This window comes from Budorcas taxicolor, chromosome 11 (genome assembly GCF_023091745.1).
Source record: "Budorcas taxicolor isolate Tak-1 chromosome 11, Takin1.1, whole genome shotgun sequence".
Taxonomy (NCBI): domain Eukaryota; kingdom Metazoa; phylum Chordata; class Mammalia; order Artiodactyla; family Bovidae; genus Budorcas; species Budorcas taxicolor.
In genome coordinates this window covers 138050045-138070511 of record NC_068920.1, presented here as the reverse complement: position 1 = coordinate 138070511, position 20467 = coordinate 138050045, and the positions used below count along the sequence as shown (strand labels likewise).

Here is a 20467-nt window from a genome sequence, read left to right as displayed (position 1 = left end):
GGCTGAGATAACACAATCAAATTCACACGGTTTGTGAACAATGAGGTTAACTTTAAATACAGGCCTGAACCCAGACTGTACTTTTAGACAACACAGTCTCCTAAAGTGCATGTATATGCTAAGGAAACAAACACCTGTGGGTAAAGATATGTGATTTAATTTAATCCTCAAAAACAACTTTGAAGTGTCATTTTATCAATAAAGAAACAGGGTTAAAGTTTCATCATAAGAAGTGTGTCATGAGTCTATGTAGTTAGACAGAAATTATGAATACTGTAAGACAGGATTCATACCATCAGTGCAATCACTGGCCCCAGACTAGCATCCATGTGATAAAGATATTTTCATTTTCCTTAAATCAGAGTAAACTTGAAGTCAATGTGAATTGTAATTGAGGTACAGTGGGATATTTTATGTAGAGAAAAACACAAGACCAGATTTATTTCATACAATGTTATTCACACATTTTTCATTTTCTAATTTATACATAATATACAAAGAAGTGAAGATAACATTATTTCATATGAACCAATAAGAGCCAGGACTTAAACAAACTGGTCCAGAAACAATTCATATCAAAAGACAACCAAGAGTAAAGCCTAAGTGGTTCTGCCCAATTAAGTTTATTCTAAAATGTCATTTTCAGATTATACCAAAACCTCATGCCAATTTATTAAAAGGTGGAATCAGAGAGGTGGGCATCAAAAGTGGCAGACCAAAATTTCTAGAGTAATAGATATTTTTCTACAATAAGCCCTAAAATACTGGGAAGACTGGGTTGTTCATAAAGGGACACACAAGAACATCAGGAATCCAAGACAATGGTCCAGTTTCCCAATGTGCTGTTCTCTAGGACTTTCTAAATCTGCAGAAATGATTTGTCTGTGTGAACGGAAGATAAAGGAAAACCAGGAATTTAACTGTGCAAATCCAGGAAAGTCACCACCAATCTCCAACAAGGACAACTTTGATCCTGAAACCATGAGCTGATACTGGGAACAAAAGTTCAACACAGGGCCAAGACATGCTGAGGCTGGCAAAACAAAGCAGGAAGGGCAGCAGGGAGCAGCCCTGTATGGAGGGAAAAAAGCTCTGTCACTATGGCTGGGACATGCTGATGAACAAGTGCGACTGTGAGAAGGGACAGTGAACAAGTGGTTAAATTTAATGGCCTCAACAAGGAATGTTGGGTTAGAAAACTAGAATAACTCAACATCAAACATGAAAAACTATGCCTGGCACCCCAAACTTCATGCCGTTATTCTTAGGTTCATGATATGAACAGCTATGTGAAAAACCTTTATGTTCACTATTGTGCTCAGAAGACTGGTATTCTTCTGCAGACTTCCAATAAAAAAATCCCTTACATATTCAATTGAAAGAGATAGCATGGTTCATTAGTTTTTAGCACTAAACATAAGTGGGTCAACATAAAAGTTTTATACAAAATACTGACTTCAACAAAATACAAAGCACTTTCTTTATCTTTCAGAAACTGAATATACAAAGCAAGTTTTTTCCAAAATATTTTCATAGGCAAAGGATTAAAAACGATTTTAATTATACACATATGGTCACAATTTTGCCTTAAAAAGATTGTTGGGAAATGTACATAAGGCCGCTTGTAAATGTACATCATGTTACTGTTATGTCTTATGTCCAGAGAAAAAATGTTATCATACAGATTTGCTATTACTTGGGAGTAGGCTATTCAAAAATACAGTACTCTTCTGTACAAAGAAAAAAAGTCACATCACATTTAATAAGATGGAAAAAGCATTGGCCTCCATGGTAATCAAATATCTCAGTCCAATACTTTCTATTATGCACAATACCCTGACTTCTTGAAAGTGATCCAAATCCTAGCATGTCCGTATTAACAGAGTCAACAACTATGTTATAAAACAAAATGTTTTTCACAATAATAAAAAGAAAGCTGGTTCATACTTCTGAAACCATATAAAGATAAAAAATTTTAAAAAATCACTCTCAATTTGGAGAAATCAATTTACATTATACAACACTATATGCCAGGTCAGGGGGCAGGGACATAAATGTACACCAAAATGCAAATGTTTCCCAAAGAGATAAAACAAATTCCATTTACAGCATTGAGGTTTACAAATATACACCTGTACAACCAAAGAAAGCATCACTACCAAATTAGCAAGGCTTTTATAATAAACATTGAAACAAGATTTGCTTTCAAAGTGTAAACTTACATCTATTACTACACACACAATGCATATATTTATAGGAAGCAAAAAAAGCTATCTGAATATGCAATCATGCTTAAATGTTGAGCTATCAAATTCACTTTTCAGTGGCCCCTTTTCACCTCTATCAGGTTCCTACTTTCTGAATCTACTATGAAAAAGCAAAATAAAGCTCAACACTTTCTCAACATGTCCTTGTAGTTCTATAAGCAAAACAATATACAAATTTCCACTCTTTCTCATCGCAAACCAAACTGAAAAGTTAAAATGGAACTTAACTTTTCGTTCAGCATACTTAACTTGATGGAAGTGTCACCATGATTCTGTTTTTTCTACCTCTTATAACAATTACATATGTAAGTATATACAATACTTCTGTACATTGCCAGAGACATTTTAGGGCAGTATTTGGATTAAAACCACATCCACTGTAAATACTACAAGTTCTTTTCCTTTCAAATCACTTCTTAATTGAGTTTTTATTTGCATGATAGTTTGTGAATTACCAAAATACAACTTAACTTTCTTTTTAAAATATTAATAATATTTATGCAGTTGATTGTTAATCTGTTATAAAAGGCTTCACACAAAGGACAAAAAAAAAATAAGGACTATATTTCTATATACATCTCTATAAACCTGTTGTGCTATGGGGTCCGCAGACCTACCAGACTGCAAGCCAGTTTATTAAAAGAATACTGTACTTTTTCCTTTAAAAACTATTTTTGTGACTTTACAAGGTAAAAATTTACAAAATATGTGACAGCATTTTTTGATACAGTTACATCATATACAGGCATTCTGTGCTTTGCCAGCAATTCAATCTGATAGGTCTCCACTCAGGGCTGAATATAATTTATTCACCCCCCCACCCCCAAATATACACAAGAACCTTAAAAAATTTACAAATGGATGAATAAAGTCAATAAATAGTTTTGCTTTAAAAAAAATTTGAAGATTCATAGTTGAGTTGTGTTTTGATAATTCACAAAAGAAATGTTTCTCTCACATGGTTACATTATCTTCTTTTTTTCCTTTACAGCATTCCATTTGGTGGTCCTCCAATAGGCCCTAGATCTGGGCTATTTTTCAAATAATATTTTTCCAACTTGGCCAGTATATGCTTCCCATATGTATATTTGCGCAAAGTAGTAATGTGAGGTCGAATCTGAAAAATAAATAATCTGCTTAGGAAATCTAAGTTATTTTAGTTTCTGATTCCTAAAAAAACTGCCCCCAAATCTGGGTGATTTGGAAGAAATAACTGAAATTTTAAAATTCAAATCCAATTAAAGTTGTTTGCAAAAGCAGTTCTGTTCCTCTCAGTCTCTCCAAACTTCTACTTTCAAAATTGTCTAATGAATAAAACAAGCCACTATTCCCATAAACTATTATGCATGCAAATAACAGAGAAACTCCAAATATAGCAGAGAAGTATCACTAATGAGGTAGTATATTCTTACAAAGTTTATGAGGGCAGAATTCTGTAACTCTAAGCAACTAGACAAAAATTCAATACAAAATGGAGCAAAAGACATGAATAAGCAAGATGTGTGAGAGCTAATACATTTAAGATATTCAATATCTCCCTAATGGTTTTAAAAACACCTATGAGAAGAATCGTATCATAATCTTCCCATCCAGACTGGAAAAGATTTTATAAGCAATAACTGGCATTGATGAGATAATGATAAACAGGTAAATATCAGACAGATAAGCAAACTTGTAACATACCTTACAAAAACATCTAATTATACAAAGATGTTGATATAAAATACTGCCAAGAATAGTTACTAAAAAACAAGTAATTGAAATGCCCTAAATATGAAATTGGTAAATAAATAATGCAGTTAAAAATAAGACAGAAAAAAGTGTTACAGGTATATATTCTTAAACCGAGTGAAAGTGAAAGTGAAGTCGCTCAGTCGTGTCTGACTCATTGCAATCCCATGGACTGTAGCTTGCCAGGCTCCTCCGTCCATGGGATTTTCCAGGCAAGAGTACTGGAGTGGGTTGCCATTTCCTTCTCCAGAGGATCTTCCCGACCCAGGGATCGAACCCGGGTGTCCTGCATTATAGGCAGACGCTTTACCGTCTGGGCCACCAGGGATGTCTAAAAACAAAATCAAGAAGGCAAAAATACCACCAGTGTTCATTTTAAAAGTAAGTTTTCCTGTGGAAAGTAATGATTTCAGAATCATTAGACTGTAGAAAAAGGATAGAGAGAAACCAGCTTAACTGATTAGGTAAATGGTAGGTAAATATGAGAAGTGAACGTGATTCTATTGAGCTGATTACCTTAAGAACTTAACAAAAGGGTACAGCATACCTACATCTGCCAAAAGTTTTCCACTGATTTTAAACTTTTTCTGTAGTTCAGACATTCTGAAGAAGTTAAAAGAGTAGCCTGAACAAACTGAATCATCTATTTTAAGTGCTACAGATAGTATTACCTTGTGCATGATTATCTTTCTCTGAGCAGGCTCAGCCATATCAATCATCTTCTGAACGACATAATTGGCATACTGGTCCTTCATCATGGTGTATAAGGCACTGTGAGGACCATCATTCTGGCAGCAAACTTCGTCAATCAGTAAAGCTCTCTCAGCACGGGAGGCATGAGTAACACACTTTTCTACTACATTGCTAAAAAATTAAAGTACATAAACAGAAAATTATTTTGTCATTTTTTTACAGAAAACTTTCTCTAGCTTTTGAAAGTTGTTCAGTGCACTGGAAGGCAGAAGAGTCAAAATAGGATTCTCTTGTAATTCTCCAGTTACTTATAAAACAGAAATTAATATCATGGAAGAATCCATATGGGACATCCCCAAGTTTAATGGCAGGCCTCTTAAATATAACTAAATAATAATTAAACTATCGGGACTTCCCTGGCAGTCCAGTGGTTAAGACCCTGAATTTCCAATGCAGGGGGCATGAGCTTGATCCCTAGTTGGGGAACTAAGAACCCACAGGCCATGTGGTATGGCCAAACAAAAACAAACCAAAGACCCATAATTCAGGGAGGGGGGGTGGGGGGTGGGGGTGAAACTAGGTCATTAATAAGGTCTGAGGCTTTCATGAGCATGAACTAAATAAATTAAATGTGCAATTATCCACACATCTTGGGAAGAAATCGTTTTCCAAACACAGATTTCAAAAATGGAATATATGTGGGCAAACCAACTTGTCACGTAGATTCTTTAACAAAAAGCAACACTCTAGATGTACCTTTTGCCTCTACTAAAAACAATTAGAGAGAGATTATATTCCAATGTTATAGTCTATATGCATTTCTGTGCTTAAAAAGCCAGAGTGTTAAAAGACCTTTTTCCCTTGGAAAGAGAAAATAATGCAATATACCTGGCAAATTTGTGTTGACTCAAGGCTAAGACCTTTCCTCGGATTTCAGAAACAATTTTGCTCTTGTCTTCAGGTCGACCATGCTCCAGTACATGCTGAATAACGTAATTGCCATACTGATCCTGAGTGCAGACATTTAAAAATTGATTTCCTTAAAGTCATTCAGGAATAACAGTAATTCTTAAAAAAGATATGCATTATTTTTCTAAAAATCCAATAGTACAATTGAGAGAATACAAAAGGCTTTTGTTTCACTGTGTGTTAACTCTATAGTATGTTAACAATAAATTATACTTCCTTTAAAAAAATCAGAACCATTTGCAAAAGTATATAAACATTTCAAATTGTAGGGATTTTATACCTGTACCAACTGCTCCGTATGTTGGTGGAGTTCTTCTAAGATAGGTAAGGTCTGCTCTGCAGTGCAATGCTCCAGGATGCGCTGGATTACTCTGCAGCCATAAGGATGAGTTGAAAGTACAAATACCTTAAAACAATTAGAAGAAATAAACTTCCAATCTGTGGCATTTTTGGAACGACTGGTTTATACACGTTTTTGATAACATGTTGAGTTAATTTAACATACAAGAACAGGGAATTTACATTTAATACGTCAACTGCCATGTTGGCAAAGACTGGGAAACAGGGTACTCAGTTTAGGAGCTAACAGATATTTTGATCAAAAGGAATCTAACCAGAAGAAGACATGTAATAATGACAAAGAATGGATTGTAGGGTAGTGGTAATGCACACTGTAATCAGACACTATTAGTTTATTATGTATTAGTTACTAATTTATATTTATTTTTCTGTCTTTTATTATACAATCTTAAGTCTTCTTCTCTCCTTCCCCCTCTCCCAGGAAATCTGGAAAACACTGTCGGGCTTATAACGCTAACAGCAGTTATCTTTATTTCTTAGAGTAATATAATTAAACTCATCTACATTTTCCAGCTGCAAAAATGAAGCTATCTATTGACTCACTTTTACTCTCTATGAAAGAGGCAGAAATTAACACACATTCGGTATTTATCTCCTTGTATGAAAGTACTAGGTATTATCCTGTGATTTATAAAAAATAATGTGTTAACAAATTCTAAGTAGAAGACAAAAGTCAATCTTACTTGTCCTTTGAAAGCATCAATGATGAACTGTAGTGACTGTGGCTGAACACATTCAATACACTTTTGTACAACATGGTTTCCATTTTGATCTTTCACACATTTGAGTACATGACCATCGAGCTCCTTTACCATTTCACTCTGCAAGAGAAGACATTTAAATTACCTTACCAAACAACATAAAAGGAGTAAAAGCACTGAGATGGGAACAAAAGTATATTCAAAAATTTGTTTCCAATTTTTTATATATCAAAGTTTAAAATTCCCAAAAGTGTTAATAAGCAGAAGCCACTGAAGGTGAGAATTACTAAACTATTTTGGATTATATAAATGATATTTGCTAAAATATAACCTAGTGATACTCAATTTGCTATATTTAAACTGTCTTCACTGTATCTATCTTCCACTCATCTTTCTCAGCTGACAACTAATATAATGTCAGAATTCTATACTTTTCTCTACTAAGCATACCCCTTCCCCCAAATCATCATCATCATCATCATCATTTTTTTGGCCATGCTGTGCAGCATTCAGGATCTTAGTTCCTCAACCAGGGACAAACCTGTGCCCCCTGCAGTGGAAGCGTGGCGTCCTAACCACTGAACTGCCAGGGAATTCCCCCAAGTAGTTATTATTGATGGGTATTTGAGATTATCAAGCACACAGAAAAGGGTAAAGAGCTGAGTGAGCCCTGAAGAGCCGTGTAGTTTTCATGTAATATATCAATTATGAAAAATTATTATTAAGCACTTTTATTCTTTTTAATAATCTTATAATAATAAAGAACTTGATTCAGGGAATTCCCTGGTGGTCCAGTTTTTAGGACTCTTCTGCTGCTGGGGGCCCAGACTCTCCCTAGTGGGGAACTAAGACCCTTCAAGCTACACAATTCTGGGTGGTGGGGGAGGGGGTGGGGGGGCAGCGGCGGTGCATGCACGCAAAATGGGTGGGCACAGGACCAGCCACAACTTGATTCAATATTTTCCTTTAACATTTTATACCTTCTTCAGGAACAGATTCTCAGGAGATTTTAGATCTTTGCTCATTTAACGGGCAAAGATGACATTTTTCAATTTATATTTAATTAATAAGCTCAGATGGTAAAGCATCTGCCTGCAATGCGGGAGACCCGGGTTTGATCCCTGGGTCAGGAAGATCCCCTGGAGAAGGAAATGGCAATCTACTCCAGTACTCTTGCCTGGAAAATTCCATGGATGAAGAAGCCTGGTGGGCTACAGTTCATGGGGTTGCAAAGAGTTGGACACGACTGAGCGACTTCACTTGCACTTTTCAATAATAAGGTTAAACTTACTTACAGTGCATTTTCTTTTAACTATTTTTCCCATAAAATTCTAAGACTTCACTAACACACATCTTAATCCTTAGGGAAAAAATGTAAGTAACTACACAATAATCTGTGTACCTAATCAGTGTAATAGGAAATAGGATTGTGAAGAAATGGAGTACAACTAGTGTAAAAGTATTCATTTTTTTTTCCTTTTGACATGCTGCATGGCAAGTGAGTTTTCAGCTACCCAGCACTGAACTGTTCCCTGCAGTGGAAGCACAGAGTCCTAAACACTGAACCACCAGGGAATTTCCAGTATTTATATTTAAAATTTCTCTCACCCAAAAAAGTCTCAGTTGTATTCTGACAGGAATCCTTGAACTCAAGATATTACACAAATGTTTAGTTATAAGAGGACTAAATTACAAAAGCAAACGTACTAAAGAATCCAAACAGGAGGGAATTCTCTGGCGGTCCAGAGGTTAGGACTCTGCACTCTCACTGCCGGGGGCTTCGGTTTGATCCCTTGCTGCTGCTGCTAAGTCACTTCAGTCGTGTCTGACTGTGCGACCTCATACACGGCAGCCCACCAGGTTGCCCCGTCCCTGGGATTCTCCAGACAAGAACACTGGAGTGGGCTGCCACTTCCTTCTCCAATGCATGAAAGTGAAAAGTGAAAGTGAAGTCACTCAGTCTTGCCCGACTCTTAGCAACCCCATGGACTGCAGCCTACCAGGCTCCTCCATCCATGGGATTTTCCAGGCAAGAGTACTGGAGTGGATCCCTTGCTGGGGACCTACAATCCTGCAAACCATGCAGAGCGGACCCAAAAAAAAAAAAAAATCCAAACATGAACTGGTTCATCTAAAGTTTACTCCCAATGCTTTATATTTTCAAATTAAAGAGACAGAAAATATAATTTTTTAAAGAAAAAATTCAAAAATTTTATTCAAGGCAAACTTGAAGATTATAACCTGGGAAGAGCATCTCAGAAAGCTCTCAAACTGTTTCCAAAATATCTTTATCAGTCTGAGAGTTAAGAGCAGAGAAGCTCTAAGTATCTATACAAACTACTGATCTTTCTCCATTATGACACAATTTCAATGACTTCTAAAGCTTGGGATTTCCTCAAGAGGAATAATGTTATTTTCTCACAGATGTTCACTGCTGTGATTACATACATATATACATATGTTATTGTTTTTAATTCTGGAATTTATTGTATGTGTGTAGCTTGAGAGTCAAAGTCAATCTCTTTCTAAACTTACTAATTACCAATACCTTTTAAGAACTAATTGTGTTCTTCACTCACTGTATTTCACTATAATACATAAACCAGTTACATACAAAACAGTATCTATGGGAGGTTATGAATTTTATTTTAAGTCTGTTTTAATGCATAAACCACATTAGTTAATTAGTGATACTTCACAATGTAAAAAATCTAGTGGATTAGCAGTTCTCTTCATCCCCTTCTCTCCTTAATATCCTTGTCTATTTAAAATAATTAAAACATTTATTTTGGGGACTTCCCTGGTAGTCCAGTGGTTAAGACTGCCTTCCAATGCAGGGAGTGAGTTCGATCCCTCATTGGGGAGCTAAGATCACACATGACTCATGGCCAAAAAAATCCAAAACATAAAACAGAAACAATATTGCAACAAATTCAAGAAAGACTTTAAAAATACTTCACATCAAAAATTTTTTTAACTTATTTTGATCATTTACAAAAAAATTTGTATGAGTACATATAATTGGAATTGCACTAATCCTTTTTAAACTTAAACTACTTAACTCTTTAAACTTAAAATACTTAGATTTTTCCATCCTAGAATATGGTATATTTCCTACTTAATTAATGTATATGTGTTCTCCTTCTCTTTAAGAACTGTAAATCTTGTTAAAAGGATGCTTAGGCTACTTTTCCTGTTGAGTGAAACATTTAAAAGTTTGTATATACTTTTTTTTCTTTTGGCCGTGGTGCGTGGCTTCTGGGACCTTGATTCCTCAACCAGGGACTGAATCTGCACCCTCTGCAGGGAAAGCATGGAGTTCTAACCACTGTACCACCAGGCAATTTTCTGCAAATACATTTTTTAACTGGCATATAGAAATGCAACTGGTTGTTAAAATATTTATTCTTATTAACAGAAATATAAATGTAACCCAAATAAACACTGGAAATAGTAAAATGTACCCCTTATACTATAGAAAATCAAATGAATAAATGGTAGCAGAAACATCTACTACCTAGTACTTGACACATAGTAGGTACTCAAATATTTTCATTTAGAAAAGATGCTGAAGAACTAAATAGAAGACAGGTCAAAGATCTGTTGTATAACTTTTAATTAAGAATGTATTGTTTAAGATAGATTTTTAAAAATACGGTAGTCACTGTCTATGGAAATAGTTAACATTTCACTCCAAGATTACTGTAAGATAAAACCTAAAAACTGGATAAAATAATACAAAAATTTTGTCTTAACTTACAATTACCTGCTGGTCAGACGAAATAGACTCTAATGCTTTCTGAATAACACGGCAGCCATACATCTGCAATGCTAAGGGTAGAACATGACCACGGATACGAGTAGCTAGGGCTAATTTTTGATCCAAACTCCCAAACTGATAGAAAAAAAAAACAAAACAGATTATTACTTTGTTAACTTGAATAACTCACTGTTTTCAGTCTATTAAATATTACATTTGGCAAGTAGGTACAGAGAAAGCATTTAGGTATTAAACTCCTCATTTGGTACAAAGACCAGACACTTAAAAAATAAATATATACCATAAAATGTAACATTTTAACCATAAAATACAACATTTTTACTTCAGTGGTATTGACTATATTCTCACCATGTGCAATAGTCATCACAATTTGATTCCAAATCTTTTCCATTACCTCAAACACAAACACTATACTCACTAAACAATAACCCCACTCTTTCCCCAACCGGTCTACTAGTAGACTAGTAAGCCCTAGTCGACTCTGTGTCTCTATGAATTTGTCTATTCTAGGTATTTCACATAAATGGAACCTTATAATGTCTGTCCTTCTGTACCTGGCTTATTTCACTTAGTTTCATCCACGAGTAAGCATGTATGAAATGCTTCATTTCTTCTTATGGTTGAACAATATTCTACTGTGTGTATATACCACATTTTGTTTATACATTCATCTGTCGGGCATTTTTGACTGTTTCCATGTTTAGGCTACCGTAAATAATGCTGAAATGAATACTAGTTCACTTAAGTGCTTGTTTTCAATACTTTTGGGTATATATCTAGAATGGAATTGCTGGGCTATATCATAATTTTATGTTTAGTTTCTTAAGGAACTGCCAAACTGTCTTGCAGAGTGGCTGCACCATTTTACATTCCCATCAACGATGTATGAGAGTTCTAATTTCTCTTCATCTTCACCAACATTTATTGTTCTCTATATTTTAAAATACAGCCATCCTAGTAGACATAAAAAGGAGCTAACTATGGTTTTTGATTTGCGTCTCCCTAATGACTAACTAAAAAGCCTCTTGATGAAAGTGAAAGTGGAGAGTAAAAAAGTTGGCCTAAAGCTCAACATTCAGAAAACAAAGATCATGACATCCGGTCCCATCACTTCATGGGAAATAGATGGGGAAACAGTGGAAACACTGTCAGACTTTATTTTTTTGGGCTCCAAAATCACTGCAGATGGTGACTGCAGCCATGAAATTAAGACGCTTACTCCTTGGAAGAAAAGTTATGACCAACCTAGATAGTATATTCAAAAGCAGAGACATTACTTTGCCGACTAAGGTCCGTCTAGTCAAGGCTATGGTTTTTCCTGTGGTCATGTATGGATGTGAGAGTTGGACTGTGAAGAAGGCTGAGCGTCGAAGAATTGATGCTTCTGAACTGTGGTGTTGGAGAAGACTCTTGAGAGTCCCTTGGACTGCAAGGAGATCCAACCGGTCCATTCTGAAGGAGATCAGCCCTGGGATTCCTTTGGAAGGAATGATGCAAGAGCTGAAACTCCAGTACTTTGGCCACCTGATGCGAAGAGTTGACTCACTGGAAAAGACTCTGATGCTGGGAGGGATTGGGGGCAGGAGGAGAAGGGGATGACAGAGGATGAGATGGCTGGATGGCATCACCGACTCGATGGACATGAGTCTGAGTGAACTCCGGGAGTTGGTAATGGACAGGGAGGCCTGGTGTGCTGCGATTCATGGGGTTGCAAAGAGTCGGACACGACTGAGCGACTGAACTGAACTGAATGACTAAGGGTGTTGAGCTTTTTTTCATGTGCATATTTGAGTATCTTTCTTGGAGAAATGTGGGTTCAAGTCCTTTGTCCCTTTTTAAAACTGAGCCGTCTTTTTGTTGTTGAGTTTCATGCATTCTGGATATAGAATCTGTAGATATTTTCTCCCAAGTATATATTTTTATTTGAAAATAAACTTTATATGAAGAATAAACTTTCAGAGCTTTTCTAAGCATTCAGCATGAACAAACATGAATGCATGCTTACCTCAAAAAATTTCTGTATGACATAGTTGCCAAAAACATCTGTCATTAATTGATAGGCTGCTTGTAGAATTTCATTAAAAACCATCTGTCGCTCAGCTGGAGTAGCTCTCTCTAGCTTTTGCTGTATGAATCTATGTGAGAAACATTTTAATGTCATGACAGTATATTAATAATAAACTCCTGCAAAATCCGTGTCTGATTTGAATATAACACACCCCAACATATATCCACATAGAGTCATTTCCAGAAACAGTATTAATACATCCTATACATTTAAAATAAAAAGAACAAAAGTTATGAAGCATATCTTTGTTAACACCTTAATTTAAAACTTTTAGTCAGACTGGCAAAAATCTGGACATATGGATGTTTAATGTTGGGTTAGTTCTGGTTGTATTGTAATCAATAAAAAGACTAAAATGATATTACTGGTTATTCATTATTAATAATTATATTATTACTGAGATATCTCAAATTTAGCAAATGTGTTAGAATTTGAATACTATTTTCGTTTCTGTGTATTATGTTGAGAACACTAATTTGCATGTACTTCAAATATTATAGTACACACAAATCCTGTTTAATGTAAAGGAACACAAAGCATTTAACTTTGTTTTAAACATTTTTTTAGACAAGTATACACATCAGGGACACAAGTCCATAAATGTAATTCAGAGCACTATTTTCAAAAGGAAGTTTAAAGAAGTTAAATGTATATAGTCAATATAATAAAAATAATCCAACAAAAGAGCATTACTATTTTTTATTATAGAAAACTCAAGAACCATAAAAAATAAATATCTGTATTTTTATAGTTTATCCTCATATGAAAGAAAAATCCATATTGGATATTTATTTTTTACACAATTCCAATTTTTATACAGGTTAAATAATCCTGGTCAAGAAAAATCTTGGCTCTTTCAAAGCAAAAATGCAGGGGAAAGTACCATAAATCATAATCACCTACCTAGAACCATGCTGGTCTTGAGAAAACTCAACTATGTGTCCAATCAAGTCTCTAAGTTGAAGGTTTGGGAAGCGGTTGTTTCTGAAATCTTCTAATAATCTACTTCGGCCAGAAGGCATAATATCAGACCTATTATACCGAAGCCGAGAAGGAGGAAAGAGCTGGCTGCTGGAGCTAAATAGACTGGAAGTGCCTGAAGCACTTCGGTATTTTGCTTCTGCTCCAGGTGCTGCAGAGATATATCGACCACTACCATTTGTCAGTCCTCCTACAACAAAGCAACTATGGTCAGCAAATATTTTCTACAAAGTCACTCCTCAAGTAAGTCACTTAAACTAAAAAGGCAGTCAATAAAAAATATTCATCCTACTAATTCCTATATGGTATAACATAAAATTAAAGTTGAACAGGAACTCTCACACATTTACTTATGTGTGTGGCTATAATATATGGGGGAAAAAAGAAACTAGAAAACATGAAAAAAAAAAAAAAAAACCCAACCCTGTATTTGTTCTTGGAAGTTTAGTTTAAAAACATCTAACATCATACACAAAACCTGTATTTGTTTTTAGAAGCTTAATTTAAAACATAATTACAACAACTAATGTTATACATAGTAGTATCAATACCAGAATATTGAAACCACTAACAAAATTTTCAGTTATATTAACAAACAAGTTACAAACAGCTATAGCCACTTAGATTTCAAGTCACTAAAAATAAAGGCTGATTGAAATTTATCCACAATGTTAATGGAATACCAACAACTAAATCTACTTTTTTGGAATATATAAAAATTCATTAAGTCATATACACTTGTATGTAAAGAAAAATGATTTCTCAGTTAACCTAATTAAACTTCAAACTTAAAAAACCCACAACATAATAAAGCTAAATCACAAGCTAATTATTAAAATTTTTAAACACTCTCCATAAAACACTACTGTTTTACAGACGAAAAATAGGAGCAGTAAACATATTTATTATTTCTAGAGTTTTAACGTCGGTCATTTAAAACAAATGAATAAAAAAACCTCTTTATATCCCATTCCAAAGAATACTAAAGGGCAGTTGATAAAAACAAAAATAAGTAATAGAAGCAGGTAACTGTTCTTATGACAAATAAACACTTAAAAGTACTTGACAGTGTCCTTTTAAAAAAGAAAAATGTATAGAAAATTGGAAAATGCATACTTAGTAGTTCAGATGAACAAAATCCACTGTCAGCTTTATACTACTGCAATTTACTTCTATTTAGAGTACTGTTGTATGTACAATCCAGGCCAGAGTACAGATGGTGCCAAGGACACACTGTCAGTGCAAAGTTATAGAGAGGCATTGAAGGCCAAAAAGATTTACAGGGATAAGGAGCAGTAAAAGAGTTATAATCCTGGAGAGTGAAGTGGGTTAGAAAATTGCTCTCTAACTTTCAGTTCCCACTATTCCAGCTTTATTTTTCTTCATTAAATTTCCCATCATCCAGGATATTATACACATTATTTATTTGAATCTTTGGCCCTATTTTTAAATGCCACAGGGCTATATTCACCTACACGCTAGATACCTAGTGCCTAAAACAGCATCTGATGCAAGGTGAGTACACACATATTTGTAAATATTTAATGTAGTATCAACTGCCTATGGTCTAGTTCTGCAATACCTTAGAAGTGCGTAATTTTATACACCAAAGTCATTAACATCAAATTCTCAGGTTCATTCCAGTTCTACCATAAATTTGTGCTCATATATAAAAACTCTAAAAAGAACTCAGTGTTAATACTGTCACGATCTTTTCACTACTATTAATCCTTCTAGTTTCCTATTTTAATCTGTTTATAGTACTATCAGTTGTTCACAGCAATAACTGATCATTAGCCCATTTGAGTCTCTAACAATTCTTTAACCTTTTCATGGGGAAACGGTACTCTGCTTATCATTCCAATTTGTTTTTATAAACAATGATTATGTCTTCCCATTCAAAGACTACAGTGATGATGTCATTTTATACTAAAATCCTACAGCATCCTGCTACAGTACCTGCTCTACATTCTTCAGCTTACTTTTCAAACCTGTATTCCAGACCTATTTTTCACATAAATTTCCTAACAGTACCCTAATGTTCAATTCTCTCCTTCTTACTCATTACTATGTCTGTACCACTGCTTATCATTATCTGAAACATAAGGCCTAATCCTACCTCTTTATTTTTAATGAACTAAAGATTTCAATAGCAAATTCAAAATACATACTTATCCCAGAAAATGATAATTTTATTTAGTACCTTCCAAGTAGTCCTATCAATATACAACACAAATTTCTCCCGTGTCTATATATTTCTTGATTATAATCTATCAGCTCCTAATACATCAAACTCCTGATATACTCTTTGACAACATAAAATGTCTAATAATGCCAAACTGCTCTGAGATTTAAAAATCTTGGAATTTCAGTTCTAGAAGACTAATTATAATTAGCATTTTCATATATAAAGTTGAAAAATTAATTTCACAAAGGGTCAAGATGCCTTTGATTCCTTACAAAGTAATTAAATATAAGCATTTAAACTCAATTTAAAATATATCTTAAACATTTAAAATGTGGTTGCTTTTAGGGAATTCCCTGCTGATCCAGTGGTTAGGATTCCACACTTTTCACTGCCAAGGGTCAGGGTTCAATCCCTGATCAGGGAACTAAGATCCCATAAACCATGCAACCAAAAAAAAATAAAAGTAAAAAAAAGATGGGGCAGGGGCGAGTTAAACACTGAAAGCATATCATCAAAAACATAATATGAAATTTAGGGACATTTTACAATATTGACCTATACCTTTAAAAAATGTTGAGGTCATAAAAGGCTGAGAAACAGTTCAAGATTAAATTTTCAGGACACACACACATACACTGATATGTTTATGAGTAAGGGATATTGTGTCTGCAACTTCCTTTTCAAAATATCAGAAAAAAAATGGGTGTGAAGGGACACCTAATACAGAGGGGGATAGAGCAGAGGGAAAGAACAATAAAGCAAATTCACTTAATATTTGGAAAACTTGGGATAAACTAGATTTTTTAAAAAACTGTTAATGACTTTAAGTCTGAAATCATTTCAAAATTATTAAAAGCAAACAAACTGGTCATTTATATTCACACCATTGCTGCTGCTCCTGTTTGGTTACTAAGTCATGTCCAGTTCTTTTGCACCACGATGGACTGTAGCCTGCCAGGCTCCTCTGTCCATGGGATTTCCCAGACAAGCATACTGGAATGGGTTGCCATTTCCTTCTCCAGGGGATCTTCCCGACCTAGGGACTGAACTCAAAAGTCTCCTGCTGGGTAGGTGGATTCTCTACCTCTGAATCATTTGGGAAAGCCCACCATACTATTGCTACTGGTCATCTAAAAGCAGATGTGTTCTCCACCAAATGTGTTAAAGGGATAACACTCCCTTCAATTTATCACTGACCTCACCCCTAACATTTATGACTCCTTAATCACTAGCTTAATAAGACATACAGGGCATGGAGAGCTGTGCTATTAATTTCACAGATAAAGTCACTATGGTCCAAAAGTGATGTGACATGCAGCTAGTCAGCCAAGACGCTTAGGCCAGAGGTTATCACACAGCTGTATGCTGCCCCTTATATGCTATTTACACAGGTATCTATCAAGCTCATTCATGACAACTGAATGAAGACAAACACCTAATAACTATACTAGCAGAAGTAATATGATAAGTTTTCATTAATTTCCTTGAGAAGTCCACTGTTTAAAAATCCTTCCCTATTAAATATCAGACATCAAAAAGATCTTAAGATACTGAGAAAAATACAGGGGAGAGAAATACACAACTGAAACTATAACAAAATACATCTCATTTTCTACCTCCCTAGGATCTGAAAAGGCAGCTCCTGAACCTAATATTTTTTTCTGTTTTTTAAAAAACATAGATTCTCAAATCTTTCTCAGTGGATAGTTTTTATTTCAAAAAAGAAAAAAGGTCTACTTGATTATTCTGATAGAAGTTTGGAGGCTAATGGATTAGAATCAAGATAAATTAAGGTTTCATCTTGGATTCAGGCTGTCAACTATTAATTTTGGAAAAAAAAAAAAGAAAAAGAAAAAGCTAATCCAACTACAAGATTCGGGGCCCTGAAAAGGGTACAGCTACATATAGGCTTACTAGGCAGGGTCTGTTTCAGAAGGTAAGGCTCTGGAAAGCTCAAGAAGGATAAGATGATAATGAAAGATGACTAGTTAGTTGGAATAGGTAAACAATAAAGAATGCATAGCTGGAAAAACTCTACAATGAGGATGTCTATTTCACTTTAAGGTATTACTTTTAATTACTTCTAACCCACAGCTTATCCACTTAATACTTTACTAGCCTTCAGCAGGAAAAAGATTTCAGAGCAGAGCTTCTCAATATGCACATAAATCACTTCAGAATACTGGCTACACATTTCTAATAATACACATCGGTTAGACCTTTATCCTGTGTTCTGGCATACTTAGACAAGTTTTCTATGTTCAATATAATCAGCTTTTTCACCTACTTTAGAAAGCCCATTTAATGATTTCATATTCAGAGTTGATATTACACACTAGATCGTAAGGATCCAAGACATGGAGTATTATTTTGTTGAGAAACAAAAAGGCAGCTATTTGTGATCCCATTCAACCTGGATTTGCACATTAATATAGACTTATTATTGTCCTGTACACAGTAACTCTTTTAGAGAAGTAGTAAACTCTTGTTGAGCATTCTTAACTGGACACTGAGAAAGTAGACTGTACATAAAATGCTATATCATATTGAACTCTATGTGCCACAGCTTGTCCTCTTTTGTTTTAAGCAACTTCAGTTCAGTTCAGTCCAGTTGCACAGTCGTGTCCGACTCTTTGCAACCCCATGAATTGCAGCACGCCAGACCTCCCTGTCCATCACCAACTCCCAGAGTTCACCCAAACTCACGTCCATCGAGTCGTGATGCCATCCAGCCATCTCATCCTCTGTCATCCCCTTCTTTTCCTGCCCCCAATCCCTCCCAGCATCAGTCTTTTCCAATGAGTCAACTCTTCGCATCAGGTGGCCAGAGTACTGGAGTTTCAGCTTTAGCATCATTCCTTCCAAAGAACACCCAGGACTGATCTCCTTTAGAATGGACTGGTTGGATCTCCTTGCAGTCCAAGGGACTCTCAAGAGTCTTCTCCAACACCACAGTTCAAAAGCATCAATTCTTCGGTGCTCAGCTTTCTTTATAGTCCAACCCTCACATCCATACATGACCACAGGAAAAACCATGGCCTTGACTAGACAGACCTTTGTTGGCAAAGTAATGTCTCTGCTTTTGAATATGCTGTCTAGATTGGTCATAACTTTCCTTTCAAGGAGTAAGCGTCTTTTAATTTCATGGCTGCAGTCACCATCTGCAGTGATTCTGGAGCAAAAATAAATAAATAAATAACTAAAAGTCTGACACTGTTTCCCCTTCTATTTCTCATGAAGTGATGAGACCAGATGCCATGATCTTCGTTTTCTGAATGTTGAGCTTTAAGCCGACATTTTCAGTCTCCACTTTCACTTTCATCAAGAGGCTTTTTAGTTCCTTTTCATTTTCTGTCATAAGGGTGGTGTCATCTGCATATCTGAGGTTACTGATATTTCTCCCAGTAATCTTGATTCCAGCTTGTGCTTCTTCCAGACCAGCATTTCTCATGATGTACTCTGCATGTAAGTTAAATAAGCAGGGTGACAATATACAGCCTTGACGTACTCCTTTTCCTATTTGGAACCAGTCTGTTGATCCATGTCCAGTTCTAACTGTTGCTTCCTGATATGCATATAGGTTTCTCAATAGGCAGGTCAGGTGCTCTGGTATTCCCATCTCTTTCGGATTTTTCCACAGTTTATTCTCATCCACACAGTCAAAGGCTTTGGCATAGTCAATAAAGCAGAAATAGATGGTTTTCTGGAACTCTCTTGCTTTTTCCATGATCCAGCGGATGTTGGCAATTTGATCTCTGGTTCTTCTGCCTTTTCTAAAACCACCTTGAACATCTGGAAGTTCATGGTTCACATATTGCTGAAGCCTGGCTTGGAGAATTTTGAGTATTACTTTACTAGTGTGTGAGATGAGTGCAATTGTGCGGTAGTTTGAACATTCTTTGGCATTGCCTTTCTTTGGGAATGGAATGAAAACTGACCTTTTCTAGTCCTGTGGCCACTGCTGAGTTTTCCAAATTTGCTGGCATATTGAGTGCAGCACTTGCACAGCATCATCTTTAAGGATTTGAAACAGCTCCACTGGAATTCCATCACCTCCACTAGCTTTGTTCGTAGTGATGTTTTCCAAGGCCCACTTGACTTCACACTCCAGGATGTCTGGCTCTAGGTGAGTGATCACACCATAGAGATTATCTGGGTCATGAAGATCTTTTTTGTACAGTTCTTCCATGTATTCTTGCCACCTCTTCTTAATATCTTCTGCTTCTGTTAGGTCCATACCATTTCTGTCCTTTATCGAGCCCATCTTTGCATGAAATGTCCCCTTGGTATCTCTGATTTTCTTGAAAAGATCTCTAGTCTTTCCCATTCTGTTGTTTCCTCTATTTCTTTGTACTGATCACTGAGGAAGGCTTTCTTATCTCTCCTTGCTATTCTTTGGAACTCTGCATTCAGATGCTTGTATCTTTCCTTTTCTCCTTTGCTTTTCCCTTCTCTTTTTTTCACAGCTATTTGTAAGGCCTCCTCAGGCAACCATTTTGCTTTTTTGCATTTCTTTTCCATGGGGATGGTCTTGATCCCTGTCTCCTGTACAATGTCAGGAACTTCCGTCCATAGTTCATCAGGCACTCTACCTATCAGATCTAGTCCCTTAAATCTATTTCTCACTTCCACTGTATAACCATTAGGAATTTGATTTAGGTCATACCTGAATGGTCTAGTGGTTTTCCCTACTTTCTTCAATTTAAGTCTGAATTTGGCAATATGGAG

At 35.6% G+C, this 20467-nt stretch overlaps 1 protein-coding gene across 4 annotated transcripts in view; it reads right to left on the bottom strand.

Annotated features, from left to right (window-relative positions):
* Window positions 1-443: 443 nt before the first annotated feature.
* Window positions 444-20467, bottom strand: part of PUM2 (pumilio RNA binding family member 2) — a 121678-nt gene continuing 101654 nt past the window's right edge. For 2 of the 4 annotated variants that reach the window (XM_052647890.1, XM_052647892.1), the window contains 8 exons: window positions 13474-13741; window positions 12508-12637; window positions 10482-10616; window positions 6704-6841; window positions 5941-6066; window positions 5580-5701; window positions 4670-4862; window positions 444-3384 (listed from right to left, as the gene is read on the bottom strand). In XM_052647890.1, coding sequence (XP_052503850.1) covers window positions 3253-3384; window positions 4670-4862; window positions 5580-5701; window positions 5941-6066; window positions 6704-6841; window positions 10482-10616; window positions 12508-12637; window positions 13474-13741 — 1244 coding nt within the window. In that variant the 3' untranslated portion in view covers window positions 444-3252. The remainder of the gene's footprint in view (window positions 3385-4669; window positions 4863-5579; window positions 5702-5940; window positions 6067-6703; window positions 6842-10481; window positions 10617-12507; window positions 12638-13473; window positions 13742-20467) is intronic. The other 2 variants (XM_052647891.1, XM_052647893.1) reach the window with 1 other exon arrangement.